The 17,259-nt window shown below is 37.0% G+C and overlaps 1 protein-coding gene across 1 annotated transcript in view; it reads right to left on the bottom strand.

Annotated features, from left to right (window-relative positions):
- The window catches only part of USH1C (USH1 protein network component harmonin), a gene marked incomplete at both ends in the record, with an annotated part of 49,973 nt that overhangs the window by 27,051 nt on the left and 5,663 nt on the right, over positions 1 to 17,259 (bottom strand). The window contains 11 exons of the mRNA XM_082316787.1: positions 1,032 to 1,097; positions 1,721 to 1,863; positions 3,718 to 3,774; positions 4,062 to 4,121; positions 4,541 to 4,625; positions 5,870 to 5,973; positions 6,759 to 6,816; positions 7,549 to 7,573; positions 7,678 to 7,786; positions 16,107 to 16,245; positions 16,716 to 16,859. Coding sequence (XP_082172913.1) covers positions 1,032 to 1,097; positions 1,721 to 1,863; positions 3,718 to 3,774; positions 4,062 to 4,121; positions 4,541 to 4,625; positions 5,870 to 5,973; positions 6,759 to 6,816; positions 7,549 to 7,573; positions 7,678 to 7,786; positions 16,107 to 16,245; positions 16,716 to 16,859 — 990 coding nt within the window. The remainder of the gene's footprint in view (positions 1 to 1,031; positions 1,098 to 1,720; positions 1,864 to 3,717; positions 3,775 to 4,061; positions 4,122 to 4,540; positions 4,626 to 5,869; positions 5,974 to 6,758; positions 6,817 to 7,548; positions 7,574 to 7,677; positions 7,787 to 16,106; positions 16,246 to 16,715; positions 16,860 to 17,259) is intronic.

The raw sequence follows: 17,259 nt of genomic DNA, 5'->3' as shown, positions 1-17,259 counted from the left end.
GGGTCAATCTTAGCTCTAAAAGGCTGCATCAAAACAGGTATTGTGCAATTTCATACTACCTTTCATGCACTTTCCCAACGTCATTTAGAGAGGAAATTAATTACTGTGATAACAACAACATGTTATACTGGTTAATTTTAAAGTTCCAAATGTAAAACAATGCTTAAGTATACATTTATAGTACTGACCTTATTATGATACAATCTTTGTACATGTCTAGTTCCTAGAATCACAGTTTTTTTAAAACCAGAACAGACTGTGGTAATAAAAATCAGATTTCCTGAATAAAATAGGTTATAGATCTTCCTGCTTTTGAAGCCACAGTTTTAATTATTTCTCTCCTTAGAAAAGCAAAAGCCTACTTAAAATTTATAATGACTGAAATTTCTACTCAAGACAATTAGCATCACACAGTCCTTATTTTAGTCTAAATCTACATAGCTATTGTTTTCAGAACTGTCTAATAGACTGAAAAAGCTATTAAATTACATGCTGGGTACACTCTTACAGATCACCAAACTACCTGGTTTTTGGTTTGTTTGTTTGGTTTTTTTAAAATACAAGCCAAGTGTCATCAAGCCCCCAAGTATATGCATGTTTTCCAACTCTTTAGCCATTCTTCTCTGTTTCTTCCCTGATTCATTTCCTTGCAGTGTTCCTTTCTTTTTTTCTGTTCGAATTAAATGTAGTGGTTCAGTGACAACAGAATAAACAAGTTCTGAGACACAGAACTCCTGTAATCTTAAGTTTCTCTATACATTTATAACATTTTAAAAATAAGCACCCAAATTCAATTTCACATTTAATTGATCACCACCATAACACTCACGTTTTCCAGATGCTGATTTTTCAGATCAGTTTCCTATTCTGTAACTATGGTGTACTTACTCATATGCATTGGACCCTATATTTAGCTAAATGAAAATATATACAATTTTATTAGAAAAGAATATGCAGAATGTTTTCAGCCAGCTCTAATATATAAGGACATTTTTACAGGCAGCATATTGCCTACATCGGTTTTTACTTACTGCTCTATTTCTCTGCGATATCTCTCTTCTTCCTCTGCAGCCTTCTGGGAGATCTCCAGTTTTCTTCTATAATAAGAGGAATTAGGGCACAATGATAGAAATAATATTTTCTGAGTAAGAACTTGCACAAAGTGTGTCAGGATGTAGTTAGTAAAAGATACAGACAGTAAATACATACGCATTGGGGAAAAATTCTTTTAAAAAGTAATCTTTAAGATACCAAGGGTTCAATATACTTTCATAGGAACCCTGAGGACATTCATGACCATCTGGATAATAAGGGCATATCATCTATTTAACTCTGTAAGTCACTATCTCCTTCTGAGACAGTTCCATAGTGTGTTATTGTAAGAGTATAAAATTTGTAACTGTTCTGCTTAAAAAAAAAAAAAAAAAAAAAAAAGATGAGGGAATGGCATCAGGAAAATAAATAATATCCCACTTAATCATAGGGGTATGACAGTCAGGGAACGAAGTGACCCTTCTACTCAAGATGCGTTTGAACAATATCAGCTTTGAAAACCCAGAACATTAAGAGCACCACAGAATAAGGATTTATGAACAGAGACTCTGCAACGGCAAAATTAAGTTAATCTAAAGTTGGGAATCTTCTCGCAGTTGTTCCTGTCTTCCATGCCCTTTCCAAATCCAAGCTAAATTTTTCAGACTGTCCTATACAGAGTCCTTACAATCTCTCTTTCTCTTGCTGTTCTTTGATGATTTTGTTAGTCTCCAGCGCAAGTCGCTTCTGATGCATTAACTCCTGGCGTTCTTGCTCACGGAGACGGGCTTCTTTCTGTCTTTCTTCTTCAGTCATGAACAGCTCCTTTCCCTGCAATCAGAACCACCACCCAAATCAGTTGTGAAAGTCTCATGAATGTAGTTCTTCCAGGAAATAATTCAAAACCAATTATGTACTAGCACATCTGCCATTTCCTCACATTACTTTTTCTGAGGAATGCTTTCTGAAAAACCCTGAAAGATCTGACAATTTCATTCCAAAGAGCTACTCCAGTTTCAGTCTCAAAGTTATGCTAAACACCTCAGAAGAGGCATGAAACTACTGAAGTCAGCAACAACAGTATAGGGGTCGTGCCAAAGACATGCTCAATATGGCAAACAGAAAAAACTCCACATTATACTTCCTTGAAATCTAACTGAGCAATGCAATGCTAGAGAACAGCACATCGAATGAATCCCAATGTGGAAGACACCTACACAGTTACCACATTTTAATGCTCTTGTGCCTGGTTCTGTGGAAATGGACATTCGGGGAACCAAGATATAGGAACATACATTGCCAAAAGGTTATATAGTTGATACGTTTCAGTTGGTTTTGTTCCCGTTTCATTTGCTTTATAGTTAAGATACCAGCATTATTTTCTATTCAAGAAAGATATTTCCATGGTGCTATTTGTGGAACACTTTGATAACATTTATCTAATTTTCATTACTGAAATTAAAATCCCATGTTAATTAGGACGGCAGAATTTTTCATGTCTCTAAGGGTCAAAGCAGACAGCTCAAACAAAAACAGACAGTGAAGAATGCCTTTGCACCATGGTCTTTGTTGACCAAAAAAAACAGGAATAGAGAAGCTGTTTACTTTTGCAATCTCTTCTTCAGCACAAAGATGTATACTGAGGAAAGGAGAGATGTGCAAGGTGAAGTAGGGTGGAAAAGAAGAGTTCCATAGCAAAAATTCATCATTTTAAGAATGCAATCCCAGTAGTACATGCTGGAGTAGATCCCATCTTTTCTAACAGTTGGTAACATATCTGGGATTTGAAACTAAGTCCTTAGGATGTTGAGTTCCTGGAGCTTAATCAACTAGTTTGGAGCATTTGCTTAAACAATGTCTACAATGCCTTTGGACAACTGCATCTTTTGTTACTGTATGAGTAGTTTAATTAAACCATGAATTCCTTAATATAACTACACAGTATACATGAGCCCTTAGGAAGTAGCTTAAATGATTTATTAAATCTTGTTTTCCCTATTTAATTCAGTTGCAAGGCAATTAGGAAATACCATCTTTGATTAGTCTATGGAACTTAAGTATCCTCTTGTACGTAACTATACATTTTACTATACAAAGAATTAAAGCAATAAAAACATTAAAACATTTATTGAAAGCCACACTGAAGTCAGTGGAAAGATTTAATTAATTTCAGCTGGCTTTACATTAGGTCCCAAAGGCATATAGTTCTGCTGTACAAAACAGTGGAAATGGAAAAATGAACAATTTCCAATGTGTTGATACACTAAAGAGATCAGAAACTGTTACACAAGGAATTAATTTGGAATAAGACTAAAATATCAGCTATTCACCAGGCAAAATTAATTCAATCCAATCCACCTTTCATGTTTCAGCAGAAGCAGTTATCTATTAGAACAGAACCTCTCAAACATGACAAACCATTAAAGATAAAGTTAATTTCCATTTCTTGTCAAGGGAACGGTTTTACACTGGCCCACAGCATAGAACTGTTTTATTTGAGAATACTGTGGACAGTTATCAATAAAATAAGCAAAAGCCACTCAACACTGCCCTGGTTTGACAGAATTTAATGGTATAGACATTATAATGAAATACAGCTTTACTTCTTATCTATTTATTTTTACCATTTATTTGCCTGCACAGTAATTTTCACAAATGTTCTGCTTTTATAAATACACTACTTACAGCGCCTGCTACCACAGAGATAGTCAAAGTACGACTACTTTTAAGCACTCTGACAGCCTGCAAATTAAAACAAAACAAAAATCAGTCTGAATTAAGTGATAAAACGCCTGTATATATATATAGGATGAAAGACACTGGTTGTCATGGCTGGAATTTCCAGAAGACCCACTGGAACTAAACAGGGTGGTAGGTATTCAAATCTCCAAATTCCCATGTTCAATACACCACCTCTTTGGTTAAGTAGCCCGATATCGAAACATATTTTTTGCAGCCAGGAAAAATCAGACAGATGCTCAATAAGCTGACAACTACGCATTCGGGGAATTAGGAACACTTGATCTTACCTCTTTATGATCCACATTAGCAAAGTCCACTCCATTTACCTCAACAATCTGATCACCAACCTAAAGGAGTTAATCCAAATGGCAGTACAGATGCTAAATTAGTACATACATTAAATGAAAACAGAAAAAGATATACTCTCTAATATTCTTAATACAATAATCATGGGTACTGGCAGACTACAAGCGGAACAGAGTAGAAACTGGGCAGGCCTGCAATTCCTCCCATATTAACATTTCCTTTTGCCAGTGTTTGAGACCAAATACTGAGCTCCATGAACTATTGGTCTGACCCAGGAGCACACTTCTCTTGTTCTTAAAATTTAGGAAACTCGCTTCATTTGAAATGTAACCACACAGTATTTCTTTCTCATAGAAGAAAAAACACAGCTAGTAACTTTACAGTGATCCAGAATCCTTGAAGGAGTAAATACCAAACAAGATTTCCTTGTGGTACCTACCTTGGAAGGTAGCATACTTACCTCTAAGCCCACCTCTGCTGAAAGAGAACCCGGCTTAACATTGCTGATAAAAATGCCTGGTTTTTGTGTTGGACCACTGGAAATACTGGTGTAACATAAAAAAATCAAACATTTACAGGATAATATTTATAGAATAATACAGTGTAATACAGTGAAAAGTTTTAGTTGTTTTCTCATATTTTTTTTCCAATTAAAGAATGTTCTTGTGGTATTAGCTCTGAAACAAACACCAAAATTTGCCAGTACACACACAATGGTTTATCATCCTCCTTTTCTATCCTTTACACCACAACACTGTGATTTAAGAAAAAGCTAAAAGAAAAATATTTAAGCTTCTGGATTTTCCCTTAGATGTTGAAACTAACGTAGTGTACTGGCCTACACTGTCTAAGGGACTGGGACACCAATGACATTGGAAAGCAATCATGTAACACAATAAATAATTACTAATTGCTTGCACTTTTACTCACTGGACTGCTGTACACTATACGTATAATACAATGTTATTTTTCAGGATTGTTTATTAGAAGAAGGATGTTTCAACCAGAGGCCAACATCTAGCCTGGAAACTTTAAGCTGCAGTCTAAGCTGAGCCCAAACACAACAATGACTTTTGTAGATAATATATCCAGTAGGTGATGTTGAACCACCCCTCCGGTTTTATAAATAATTTTAAAACCTTTAGATCTTCCAAATAATATGAAAGAAAACTTATGCTTTAAAAAATATTCTGTGCAGTTCAATCTTGGTAACTTCAACTATATATTCCTAAATATATAAGAAATCCTACAATATCCCTTCTTCCCCAAAATCTCCATAACTAGCTGCCAGGACAGGAGTCTGAGAAGCATCTGTTCATATTTCTAAAAATCTTGAAAATTCAACGTTACTTTCAGGAACTAGATATAGCTGTGTGATGGCTTCTCAGTTCTGAAAAGGGTCACAGAAAGCAGTCTAAGTTAGGAGAGTGAACCCGACACTGGACAGTGCTGGAACTTGCTACATCACAGAGCAGCATTTAAAAGTATTTTAAAATGTAAAAGCATTTAAAAGATCCAATTCCACAACAACTTGTATTATGCCACTTCCAGCCTGCTTTTATTTTTAAATTTAAAAGATTTTTTTGGTTTTAAGTCAGAACTTGTAATGCAGGTATTTATGGCTTGTCTAATACTACATAATGTGTGCCACAGATATCCTCCTGTTCCAGTTTGCCTTCCTGATCCAGTTTGGACCTCTGTTTTCCTGATATCAATGAAGGATGGAAATAACTGCCTTGGATGTCTCACGTAACAAACCAGTGACATTAAATGAGAAATATGTACCCACCTACATCCCATGCCTTTTGTACCAATCAAGCTAATGAAGACTTTCTTCTCTTTATTGTCTCTCCCTCCAGAAGAAGCAAGACCAGCAACACTGCCCTTTCCTCCCTGTAGGGGATTAAAAAATGCTGCAGATGTTACTCTGTTTTGAACTCGTATCAAGACTACTCTAAAACTTCATGAAGCCAGGATCAAACCCTGCCAACATCAAGATAAGATTCCTCTGAGGTCCCACTGGAGATGAATGTGAAGTACAGTCATACCAGTGGAGCTGCATGGCTGAGGTGAAAGACTGAACTTATCTTTCTATTTGGAGAAGATTGTTTAAACAGTCAAACTTTGTCTTCAGAAAAGGGTGAAGGAAAATTAGAGGAGAGTGATATGGCAAAATAATCATTTAGATGTTCCTTGACAAAAGAGCTGGAAAAAACACATGACAGTGCTCACTGCTTAACTAAGTCTTTCTTCCTGAAAGCAAAAGAACGGTAATTGTGTTCTTTCTTTTCATTGCTGCAACCCATAGAAGTCACTTGCATTCATACCTGTCATTCTTCCACTAATAGAGCTAAGATAGGCCAAATCATCTGTTAAAGATTTATACAGTAGAACTATAGCCTGGTAATTTAATAAGCTCTGGTAAGTTAATAAGCTCAAGCAAAATAAAGTACCAATTAATAAGTAAAAGATATTTCATTTGTATCCTGCCCTTTCCTTATCTAATGATTCTAGAATCATTTCGTATCACAAAAGATGTTTCTCCCAGAACACTTGTTACAAGATACTGCATCATAGCAATACATACAATAACTTCTGTGATAAGGTCAGAGGAGAAAGTGTTTCAGAACCATTACAGATTTCCCAGAAGACATCTTAATAAAATATTGATCGCTTACCCCAGAGTCTGACACAAACTGGTCCACATATTGCCATTTAAGGGGTTCATCTGCTGAACTGGAAGGAAAAAGTAATTTAAAATAATGGGGACAAAATAAATGTGAGTGCATTCAGGAAGCTGCTTTGGAATGTGGCCTCCTACTTTGCATCCACAAGTTCCTTTGGATACATTCACAACAATTGGTTTATCTTCCAGCAATTTAAATAGAACATCAAACAAGCATACAATTATTTAGACTAGTAAAGCTGGTCAAACATAAAATTGAGAAAACCACTTCAAGTGAAACAATTTTGGGAAACTCTAAGACTGTTAAAACAATCATAATGACTTAAACAGCTTATATAGATGTCTATGCAGAGCCACACCTCCTGTCGTTAACATTTCTCATACATTCCACTTAAAGTTTCAACTTTTCAACAAAAGTTGGAAGAGAACAATAATTTGCAAGTTTTCTAATCTCTGAAGCAATCCTCAAATGTTACATACATAGAGAAGCAGTGGAGCTCTCTGTTAAGCTAGGTGCATTGATAATGAAATTTCCAGGTAATATCCACAAATAATGAGGAAATAGAAATTGGTTCAATTAAGTAGGCAACTGGCATAAAAAGTCAGATTCATCAAGCAAGACATCTGCCTGTTTATCACAAAGGATATGATATTTTAATCAGCTACAGAGATGCCCATTCACACATTTTCAAATATACAGATAAACACAGAGGTTCTTTGGATATTGAAGAGGCTATGTAAAAATGAATAATCTAACTTGTTTTCAAATTAAATACCATTACCTTTTGACAGGTATCATGCCAATATCTGAAAAAGAAAAATACTCTGTTAAGTAACACTTTCTACAGATCACTAGCAATCTATTAGCAGTAATCTTTAGTGATACAGGTGATTTTTTTTATGTTACTTACGTCTTACTTTTATGGACACTATTTTCTTTGTACGAATGAGGTTTATGACTTCTTCATGTGTGCACGACGAAATGGAATATCCATTTATACGAACTATCTCATCTCCAACCTCAAAAATGAAAGGAGGAAGAAAAATGAAATTGTGAGTTAGTGTTAAAAAGATTTTAAGCAATGATGCAATCTCACAATTATTTTGATGCAAAGGTTGATAATGTTGAGTCCTGAACACTTTTTGAATTTCAGGTAATGTCCAGATCAGATTTCCCTGTATTTGTTTGAATATTAACACCAAAAGAGCAGATTAATGGCCAAATAACAATTTTATAAATAATATGTAGTGGAAAGCATAAAAATGAGTCTCTACATATCAGACTTGTACTCCACAGATTACCTTAAATACAAGTGTCCATATTTCAATTAAAATAATTTTGGAGTGATTTTCTTCCTTTATACTTCAGCAGTTTAAATTTGCTTTTACCATATGTTCTGTGAGATACCTTCCTAACTATTTTGACCAACAGAAAACTAAACTTAGTCTTATTACCTTGCCTGATTCTGGATTTGGAACAATGCATTATTTTAATGGAATTTACCTTCATTTCAGGTGCAACATCTGATCAATTACAGTAGTCATGTACTAGCATAATGAATGCTTATTCTGGGGTGCAGTAGCTTAAGTCTTCTTGGATTATCTACATTAGCTACAAAATTGCACGCAACTCGTGTGACAGACTTTCAAGTGTTTCACATCAGCAACCCATCATACGCTATGGTTGAGAAGACGGTATCGCCACCCTACTGTGGGCCCTAGCCTGTAACATTCCCCTTGTTGTACAACATGAAAAAAGTGAGAAAACTTGAGACAGAAACATAGAAGGAAGCTCCCACCAGATGGAAGGCAAGTCAATTGCTTATTCCCAAGCTTACTCAGCCCTCCATGTGTATGCAATATATATATTTGGGGTCCATAGGTGACAGGGAGCATAGTCAGCTACAGAACAGACCAAGAACGTGCACTCTGAACAGCAGAGACAAAACTAGTGTTATCCCCAAGGCAAATTTAGATGGAGAAAACTTGACTGAAAGGAGCAGTAATTTGTACTCTATCCTCCACCCTAAAGGATTGGCTTTGGGTCTCTGTACAGATACAGGCCCTCTTTGATTATCTTCCAAACCTATGTGCCTTTTGTCTCACAAATTGGGTATACAATGGACTGAAAAACAACGGGAATTTTCCACCCAGGTTTCACCTGTTGTGCAGGAAAAGACATAGGGGTTTTACTAAGAGAAAAAAAACAAACAAACCACCCAACAGGTATTCCAGAGAATTAAAAAAAAAATACTAGATAACTAAGTGTATACTAGTGTAAAAGATAGCCCTCATTGCCAGCGTGTACTACCTGCCTCAAAACAGTTCAATATTGTTCTGAACAAATCACAGAAAAACATATCACAAAACTCTCATGAGGAAATGAAAGAAGAAACACAAAAAGAACTGAACTATCCTCCAGCATCTTTATATTAGTATACTGCACCAAAAAAGTAACATATCTGGAAGCAAAAGACTGTAGAAATAAATCTATGCGGTGCATTCAATTTATCTCCAAGACTCACTGTCTGATCCTAAAACAGGCCAGCTTTACACAAAAACTACATATGCCCTGGTATATAAATACAAGTATATGTAAGTACAAGAACCATTCTCTAGCACTGAAGAAAACCACTCCAAAGCAGGGTGGCTCCATGTAACCTACTCTCTAGGAATCAGCACACCTGGCACATGCTATCACCTGAACTGCATAGGAATTGATCAAGAGTGCTCACTGGCATAGACCAAAGGCCACGCTGGGGGCCACACTAACATTTATCAGTGATCAAATGGCAGCACCTCAAGAATATTCCCTGGCAGCATTCACTAGTGTAGAATAGACAGGGTGCCATAAGCTTTCAGCCGCTTCTATAAGATTTCAAATCTTATTTATCAGAATACAGAAAAGAACTAATAGAACTAATGTTTATTTAGTGATAAAATGACAGTACATCACTGGAAAGCTTTTATTTCAAAAGGTTTCCCTTCCTCTAACACAAATCCAAATTCGATATGATATGACAACTAGACTAGAAATTTCCAAATTTCTATGAACTCTGCCTAATGATTCCCTCAGCTAGGTAGACTGAGAAGGAATCGGTGATGGAGACATTGTCCACTTCATTTAAGGTTGTATCTTATTAGCTGCTCAAGACAACACTGAAAAATGCCAGGCCCTGGCTAGAGCATCATAAGCAAAGACTTTTACCTAACGTGAACCACATGACATGGCTGTGTGAAAACTAGTGCACAATCTCTGCCATTAGGCAATGCAAATCAATCCTCTGCACAGCAGGATACACAAGTGATTACCAGGAAACGGCTTTAACAACAAATCATCAACAATACTCTCTTATACCTCTGTACTTTAATCGCCACGAGAACAAAGCTTTCACTTTAGGTTTGGAAAAGGTCCTTATACTACAAATTAAGAGCACAATTTTTAGTCTTAGTGAACATCTTTATTGACTACAAAGTTTAGGGGAAGAGGCAGGTTCATTTTAACACGTTTGGCAAAACTTAGTTAACATAAAGACTCTGGCTATACTAGTTCTGATCTGGGGGGGAACCTCCCTTTCATCCACTTGCTTTGGGACCGCCAATGCACCAGCCCCTGGTACCAAGATCAGCTGTGAACAGACTTTCAACTGCTGCTGCAGAAGATCAGAAGAGTTAGCTCTTCCAGAATGCAGGGGCACAGGAGACTCACCAGGAACAGAAAGGGATGAGAGGTTTCATTCAGCCCTAACCACTAAGGTGGTGCGACAAAAAAAAAAAAAAAAAAAAACAAAAACCACAAACAAAACCCAAACAAAACAAAAAAACAAACCCCACCAAACACAAACCACTATCTGCTTACAGAATTAAAGACTTCATTGTAGTATTCACAATAGTATTACAATAAATATTGTAATCTTTAACAGGTTTGCTAAGACTGTGCAAGAAATTGGCAACTTAGATAACTGTGACCCATTTTTTTTAATATAAGAGTATTTTTTTTATCTTTTGAGCCAGATATTTCTAGTGTCCCCCATAGAAACTTTCCAACTTTACTGTCACCAGAAGGATAGAAGGTAATGCCACCACTCTTAGTCACACTGAGCAAGTGATCTACTGTGGCCATACAGACTAAATCATACAGTGTATCCACTGTTTCCTCCATCCCACAAGTTTGATGGGAGTATCCGTGCCTGAAAAAAAGTGAAGAAGTCACAGTCTAGCCCACTGAGCACTAGCTTCTTTGTACCTTGCGGACAGTTTTAGGGAAAAAATAGGCACAGCTGGAGACCCCTCCTCTGGCACCGCACAGATCAGCACAAAAAGACTAAATTTGCATCACACATTTATGTGAGAGGAGGGAGTGGAACTGGAAGTAGGAATTCCCCTATATAGCCTATATCTTAGAGACTGTCACATTAACACACACTGTGACAGGTCTACCCATGGATGACAGAACATTGGGCATGCCATCACCTTCTGCCTGTTTTCATATGTACTAAGTATTATTGTATCTTCCTACTGTGATCTGCTCAGCTAACAAAAAAAAAGAACAAAACAACAAACCACCGGCTTATCTTTTCTACTTTCACAAACTTTTCTACTTCTGGGAAGTGCCATATGCTCTGCAATAGTAAAACATTAACGACATGTCCACTGTACCAGCATAGCTCATGTAGTGCAGTTTTCTCTCCGCTGAACTTAAAGATTTTTATGTGGCACTACACAGCATTAGAAGACTACAAAAGCAAAGAAAATGCAATATGCGACTGTCCTGCAGGAGAGAATACATTTGCAGAGGCAGAACATGACTCTGGTCCCCAGCGCCTAACCAGTGGGGCTGCTGCTCCACCTGCTGGACATCCAAAAATCTCACCCAGGGCAATGGCCTGCGTGCAACTCGCAGCACTCCTAAAAACTTGACTGTTTTAATTGAAGTCAGTCAGATTTTTAAGATGATCTTTAATAAGAGCAGAAATAGGTCAGTACTGAAGGCTTTTGAACATACAACCTGTGGTAAAAATGCAGAACAATTTTCAGACAAGGAAAAGCACATGGGATCTGCAGTTTAGTGTCACACCCCGACAGCTCTCGCTATGAAAGAACACTCACTTAACCAACTTGCTCCAAACGTTCAAAACCACATCCATCCACCCACCCCACAGGCCTGGCAGCTGTGCCATTGCACTCCTCTTTCCCCTGCTAAATTCTAAGCTAGTTCCCCATCCCAAAACCAAGAATTTAGTCTAGAGTTGTTTCATTGCCCTCAACGCTTCAGGAAATCCATTGTAAATAATGCATTTTTAGGACTGGGATTAGCACTTGCAATGTGACTATACTGCCAAGAAAGAAAACAGCTTAGAAACAAGTCAGACTTGTGGCACTGTGTATAAAGACTCAATATCCTCTACAAACCATAAAGACTCTCAGCCTATTTAGGATTCTGCTGGTTATTCTAGGAAATGGTAGGAAAGCAAGTAACCTCTGCTTTCCAAAGGAAGGCTGAGTTCCTTAATAGTAACATGCTCAAAAAGCTTCCTCCGTCCCCATCTCTGGCCTCTCTCTGGATTACTCACTTGCAAAAATACCAGAAGTTTGTGTATAACTATTTAACCTCAAGTATGCAATGTTGACCTCATTTGATCTACCTAGACTTTTCTGTTGATCTCACATATTTGTTGTTGGTGGGTTTTTTTGTTTGTTTTTAGTTTAGTTCAGGATCCCTCCTTTACTCACATCTTCCGCATCATGTGGGGTATAACAAACCATGGAGCGTGGGTTTGCACAAACCCAGCTTTGTAAAAGGGTAACCTAACCTACTGTTATTAACTGCAATGCCATAACACACAGAAGCATCCCAGTTTTAGGACTGCAAATAGCAGAGCTGTTTGTGAGTCTCCATATAGCTTCTGTATCGTCAGAACTAGCATTGCTCTGAGGATGTCATCATTCACTAAGCGAGTCATATCTGTTAATATTATATCATCTAAGAGGCACACACTTAAAAAATTATCAATGCAGCCGAGAGCCTGTTTTATTTTTTCCTCCCAGATGGGAATGAGCTTTTCCCATATAGATATTTTTAATATTCCTCTTTGCTGAGCTTCAGAAATGAAATGAAAAGACAGTCTAGTACTCTTCACTCAAGCTAATGACATTTCTGTTACTGACTGACAATGTATGACTGATGGTGCCTTAGAAATACCCCAGTGGAGGCTGAACTACAGGAGACATAGGCATGTAACAAACTGCTCCTCTTTAGGACACTTGAACAGCTTTTCCTGCAAAACAGTGTCCATACACTGAAGTAATTAATAGTTGTTTTCATGTATTTTGTTACTTTTGTACTGGTATCACTGTATACCAACCTTCTGAATCAGAAAGAGTAGAGATAAAAGTCTGCAGGATTGAGCAGAGTAGAACAGTAACAATTATTCTGTTACTATATATCACTGTTTCCCCTTTCCCTATCAAACAAGGAGATGACAGACTTCAAAAGAAAAGCTGCAAACCTAACTTTTCCCAAGTAAAACGCCTATTATTTGTAACTTATATCGTAAGAAATAAAATATTTAGGCCTTCCAGGAAATTGAAGCATTTTTACATAACATCAGTTTCAAATTTCTCATTTTCTATACTTCTTCCACTTTCATCACTCATACCAATCTCCATCTATTTGTATTCAGCAGAATCCCCACAGACATAACTATCAGAAAGCGGGGGGGGGGGGGGGGGGACGACGAACCAAAACAAAAAACAAACCATGAAGGACATTTCTTCATGAAAGGACAAAACACTTGCCTTTTACAGAAACTGTAGTTAAAAAAGGGTCAAAACTACAAATGCCTCAGTGAGCCTTTATGATTATTGAATCCTTTTAATGTAACTTGGAAACTACTTCAAGGAGAAATCATGCAAAATGAATTTGAATTTTTTTTTTAAAAAGCAGCAGGACGTAAAACTGATAGTATAATAGAAGATCATTATACCTTTCTCAGACAGCATTTTTGGGATAGAAAAATGTGTAGAGATTTAGTTAAATAAAGCAGGCGGGTGAAATTTCAGAAGCACTTGGCTTTACTGCGAGACAGCAATTTAGAACAATGGGCTGCCTGTCAGCTCTTGTTATTCAGTGGGGTTCAGAAAGCCTCTAGTGCCACCTATTATGAAGGCACTTTAGGCTGAGCTTTAACACCACATATCAAAAAACGGAAGTCAGACAGTTACGTGAACTGCAAAGCACCATCTGTTCATATTAATACATATAATCTAACTTTAACAAATTCATAGTCAGTCTCAAGCATATTTCCCCCTTATTGTCCCTACTTTATCTGCCAAACTCCAACCACATTCTGAATTGCAGTACAATTTGTACAACCCAGCCCAAAGATCCTTTACAATCCCATTCACTGCCACCAACATGTAGTAGGATGGCCTCAGTCACAGAAAGCCAGTAGGGCCTTTTTGCATACTGAGAAAAAATGAAAATTGAGATCCTTACAGTAGCACAACAACTGAGTATAACTCCTTATCTATCGATCGTGTCAAAACAAGCAGAAACAAGCAGTGTGTCTGAAGCAGAGCTGCATTAAGATGAATGTACTCGCATGACAGTTTAAGACAGTGGCTATTAAGTCCTTTTATTGCTCAGCATCATTAATGCCTTCCAGTATTTTCCAGGAGATGTTTTCAAAAGCCATATAAGTGACTGGTCTTTGTCTTTTTCTCAGTTTTCTAGCAGCGAAGGGAGGATGCAGCTGGAATCTCTCTACTGAGCTGATCACGATCCAGGAACAACTCTCTTGTCTACACTTCACATTCTCACTGTGTCATGTAGCACACAAGGTACACAAGCTTTTGTAGCGCAAACTCTGGGAAGGTGCATCAATGCCCTTTTCTGGACTTACCCACTGGCAAATCCCATGTTTAAAAGTAGGCTACTGACACATCCAGCAGAGTGTTTGTGGTGTCCTATGCCACCATCTCAATTATAACTAAGTACAGAATTTGTGGGGGTGTATTCCCTGAATTTGTGGTTTTGTTCTAAGAAGGAGCTTCTGAAAGCATCCAGGAGCCAGTCACGTGTCTGTCCAGAGCAGGCTGCCAGAAGATGGGAGTAATTCAATGGTCATTCTGAATTAGTGAATAGGATATACAGGTATGAATGCACAAACAAAAGGGCACGTGCATGTATGCAAACAGGGAGAGGAACATTTATTTACATTTTAGAAAGCTCTCAGCATGAATTATACAACCATGGTCCCCTAACTTTAACTGGCTTGTCGACAGAGCTTTTTATTTTTTCCTAATCTAAGAGAGCTGTGGGGTTACACTGCAGCATATCTACAAAACACATTAGTTTAATTAAACACTGTAATGAATCATGCCAGTCTAACACATTTTAGACTAGTATTAAATATAATCCTTAAACATCAATACTTCCAGCAACTATTCACACTTGACAAATTGAAGTTAGCCAGGCATATCAGCCTTTCTACTCAGAAACACAGACCATTAACACACCTTATCAGCTTCAAAAACATAGAAAGATGCAGACATTTTTCATAGCAATTGCTCACTTCTCTCTTCACTAAGATACATACAAGCAAGAAGTTACACGCTCAAAAAAACCAAACACCCAAAACTTCATTAATGCAAATTGCATAAGTACTGCTATAGAAAAAATGTCTTTCTAGACATAATTATTTTTGCCAATCTTGTTACAGTTCACCTATCTAAAATTTAATCACTGAAAGTGCAATTCTATGCAGTACAAAGGATACTGGAAATGGTTAAAGATAGGTTCTTTCTTTTATGTACTTCCATTCCATAAACCAAAACCCCCACAATTTATACATGAAGTTCAAGTAAACACTTCATTACACAAATTACACCTGTGCAAGATGGAATTAACATTTTTAGTATTTATATGCTCTGTTCTACATTTAATCAGAATTTGGCAACTTAAAATGCTCTTCCACAGTCTAGTTAGAGACCTTTCATTCCATTTGCTTACATTTAACTGTTGCTACTCATGAAGTATAAACAGTCCAGAAAGCCCTTTTATCTTCAAAAATTATCATGTCCCAAACAAAAAAAAAAAAAGTTTACATATCACTAAAACTGGTGAAAAGGACAATTTTAATAACTTGATTCAGTGCTGGTATAATGGTATTTACTATGGCGTTGACTTACGTATTTTATGAATTTTATTACAAGAGACAAAGAGCACCTGAGCAATAGCTATTTCTAAATACTAAAGAACAATTCTTACTGCCTGCTTCCCTAACATTGTAGCAAAAGGCTTTTTGCAGCACAGCAGCCATGAATATAATTTTCTTACCTGAAGTCCAACATTGTCTGCCTGTCCTCCTTTAACTAACTGGGAGATGAAGAGGCCACAGCTGAATTCCACTCCACCTCTCACACTTATTCCAAGTCCTTCAGGATGCAAACGATCCAATCTCACCTCTTTCAGCTTTCTGCAGAAATGGAAGATACTTGACTGTTCAGCTGCATAACACTTTATGGCAATAATGTTTCATATGAAAGTTACACATTATTTTTCTCTTATAACATTTAGGCATGAAAAACAGCAAGTTGACTGAAGTTTGGATGGATGTGTGTTAGCTAAAGCCATCAAGTACTTTTCATAAGAAGAGACATCTGCAATCATCGAAGCTGTCTGCTTCTAGAGGGTTAGAGCTATAAGAATTTTTTTATTATTAAATGCAGGAAAAATGAGAAAAGATTGTTTTAACTGGAAAGCATTGGTTTTGACTCCCTTACCCTTCTTTTAGTAGATTAAACTACTTGGCAAACAATTCCATGTAGCTCAAAACTGTACTTCTAGCAAATATAGCAAAAGTGAAAAAAAATTATGCCCAGCTCTACACAGGTGACTGATATTCTACTCGGAATAAGTAAGCTGCATTGCTCTGCATTCTCTTACCGTGATCTTTTGGGTGTAAGCTGATCATATTCCACCTGGTGTTTTAATGGGATAAGTGGGCGGATAGCATCAAATAGAGGCAATCTGCTTGGTTCATTAATAACGAGTTTTAGGTCCCCTACAAGCACTGGGAGATTCATAGATCTACAAAAACACAGTGAGAAAACAGGAGCAGGTAATCAACACACCAACACAAAGCATCATTTAATAACTTGCTGTACACGTGACTTCAAAATTTACATGTCCCTTCAACCTACTAAAGAAGTTATTTATGTAGATATTTATTTAACCAAAGCTAAATAGCCTCTGAGAAGGCAAGCCTTCTGTAAGCAAAGAGGAATAACAACTACCTCCTTCAAAAATAACTGAAATCTCCTGTATATTGCCTTTAGCTTTTAAGGTCACGCACATCACTTTTATAGATGACATCTTTAATTTCTTTCTCAGAGTCCCCAAAAGATTTATGGAACCATTTGGAAATCACTCTCCAGATCAGATATACCCACCTACTAGATTTTTGTTTCCGTACTAGTTAGTAATCCTT

Source organism: Platalea leucorodia (genome assembly GCF_965183815.1).
Source record: "Platalea leucorodia genome assembly, chromosome: 7".
Taxonomy (NCBI): Eukaryota; Metazoa; Chordata; class Aves; order Pelecaniformes; family Threskiornithidae; genus Platalea; species Platalea leucorodia.
This window is presented reverse-complemented; position numbering and strand designations above follow the sequence as displayed.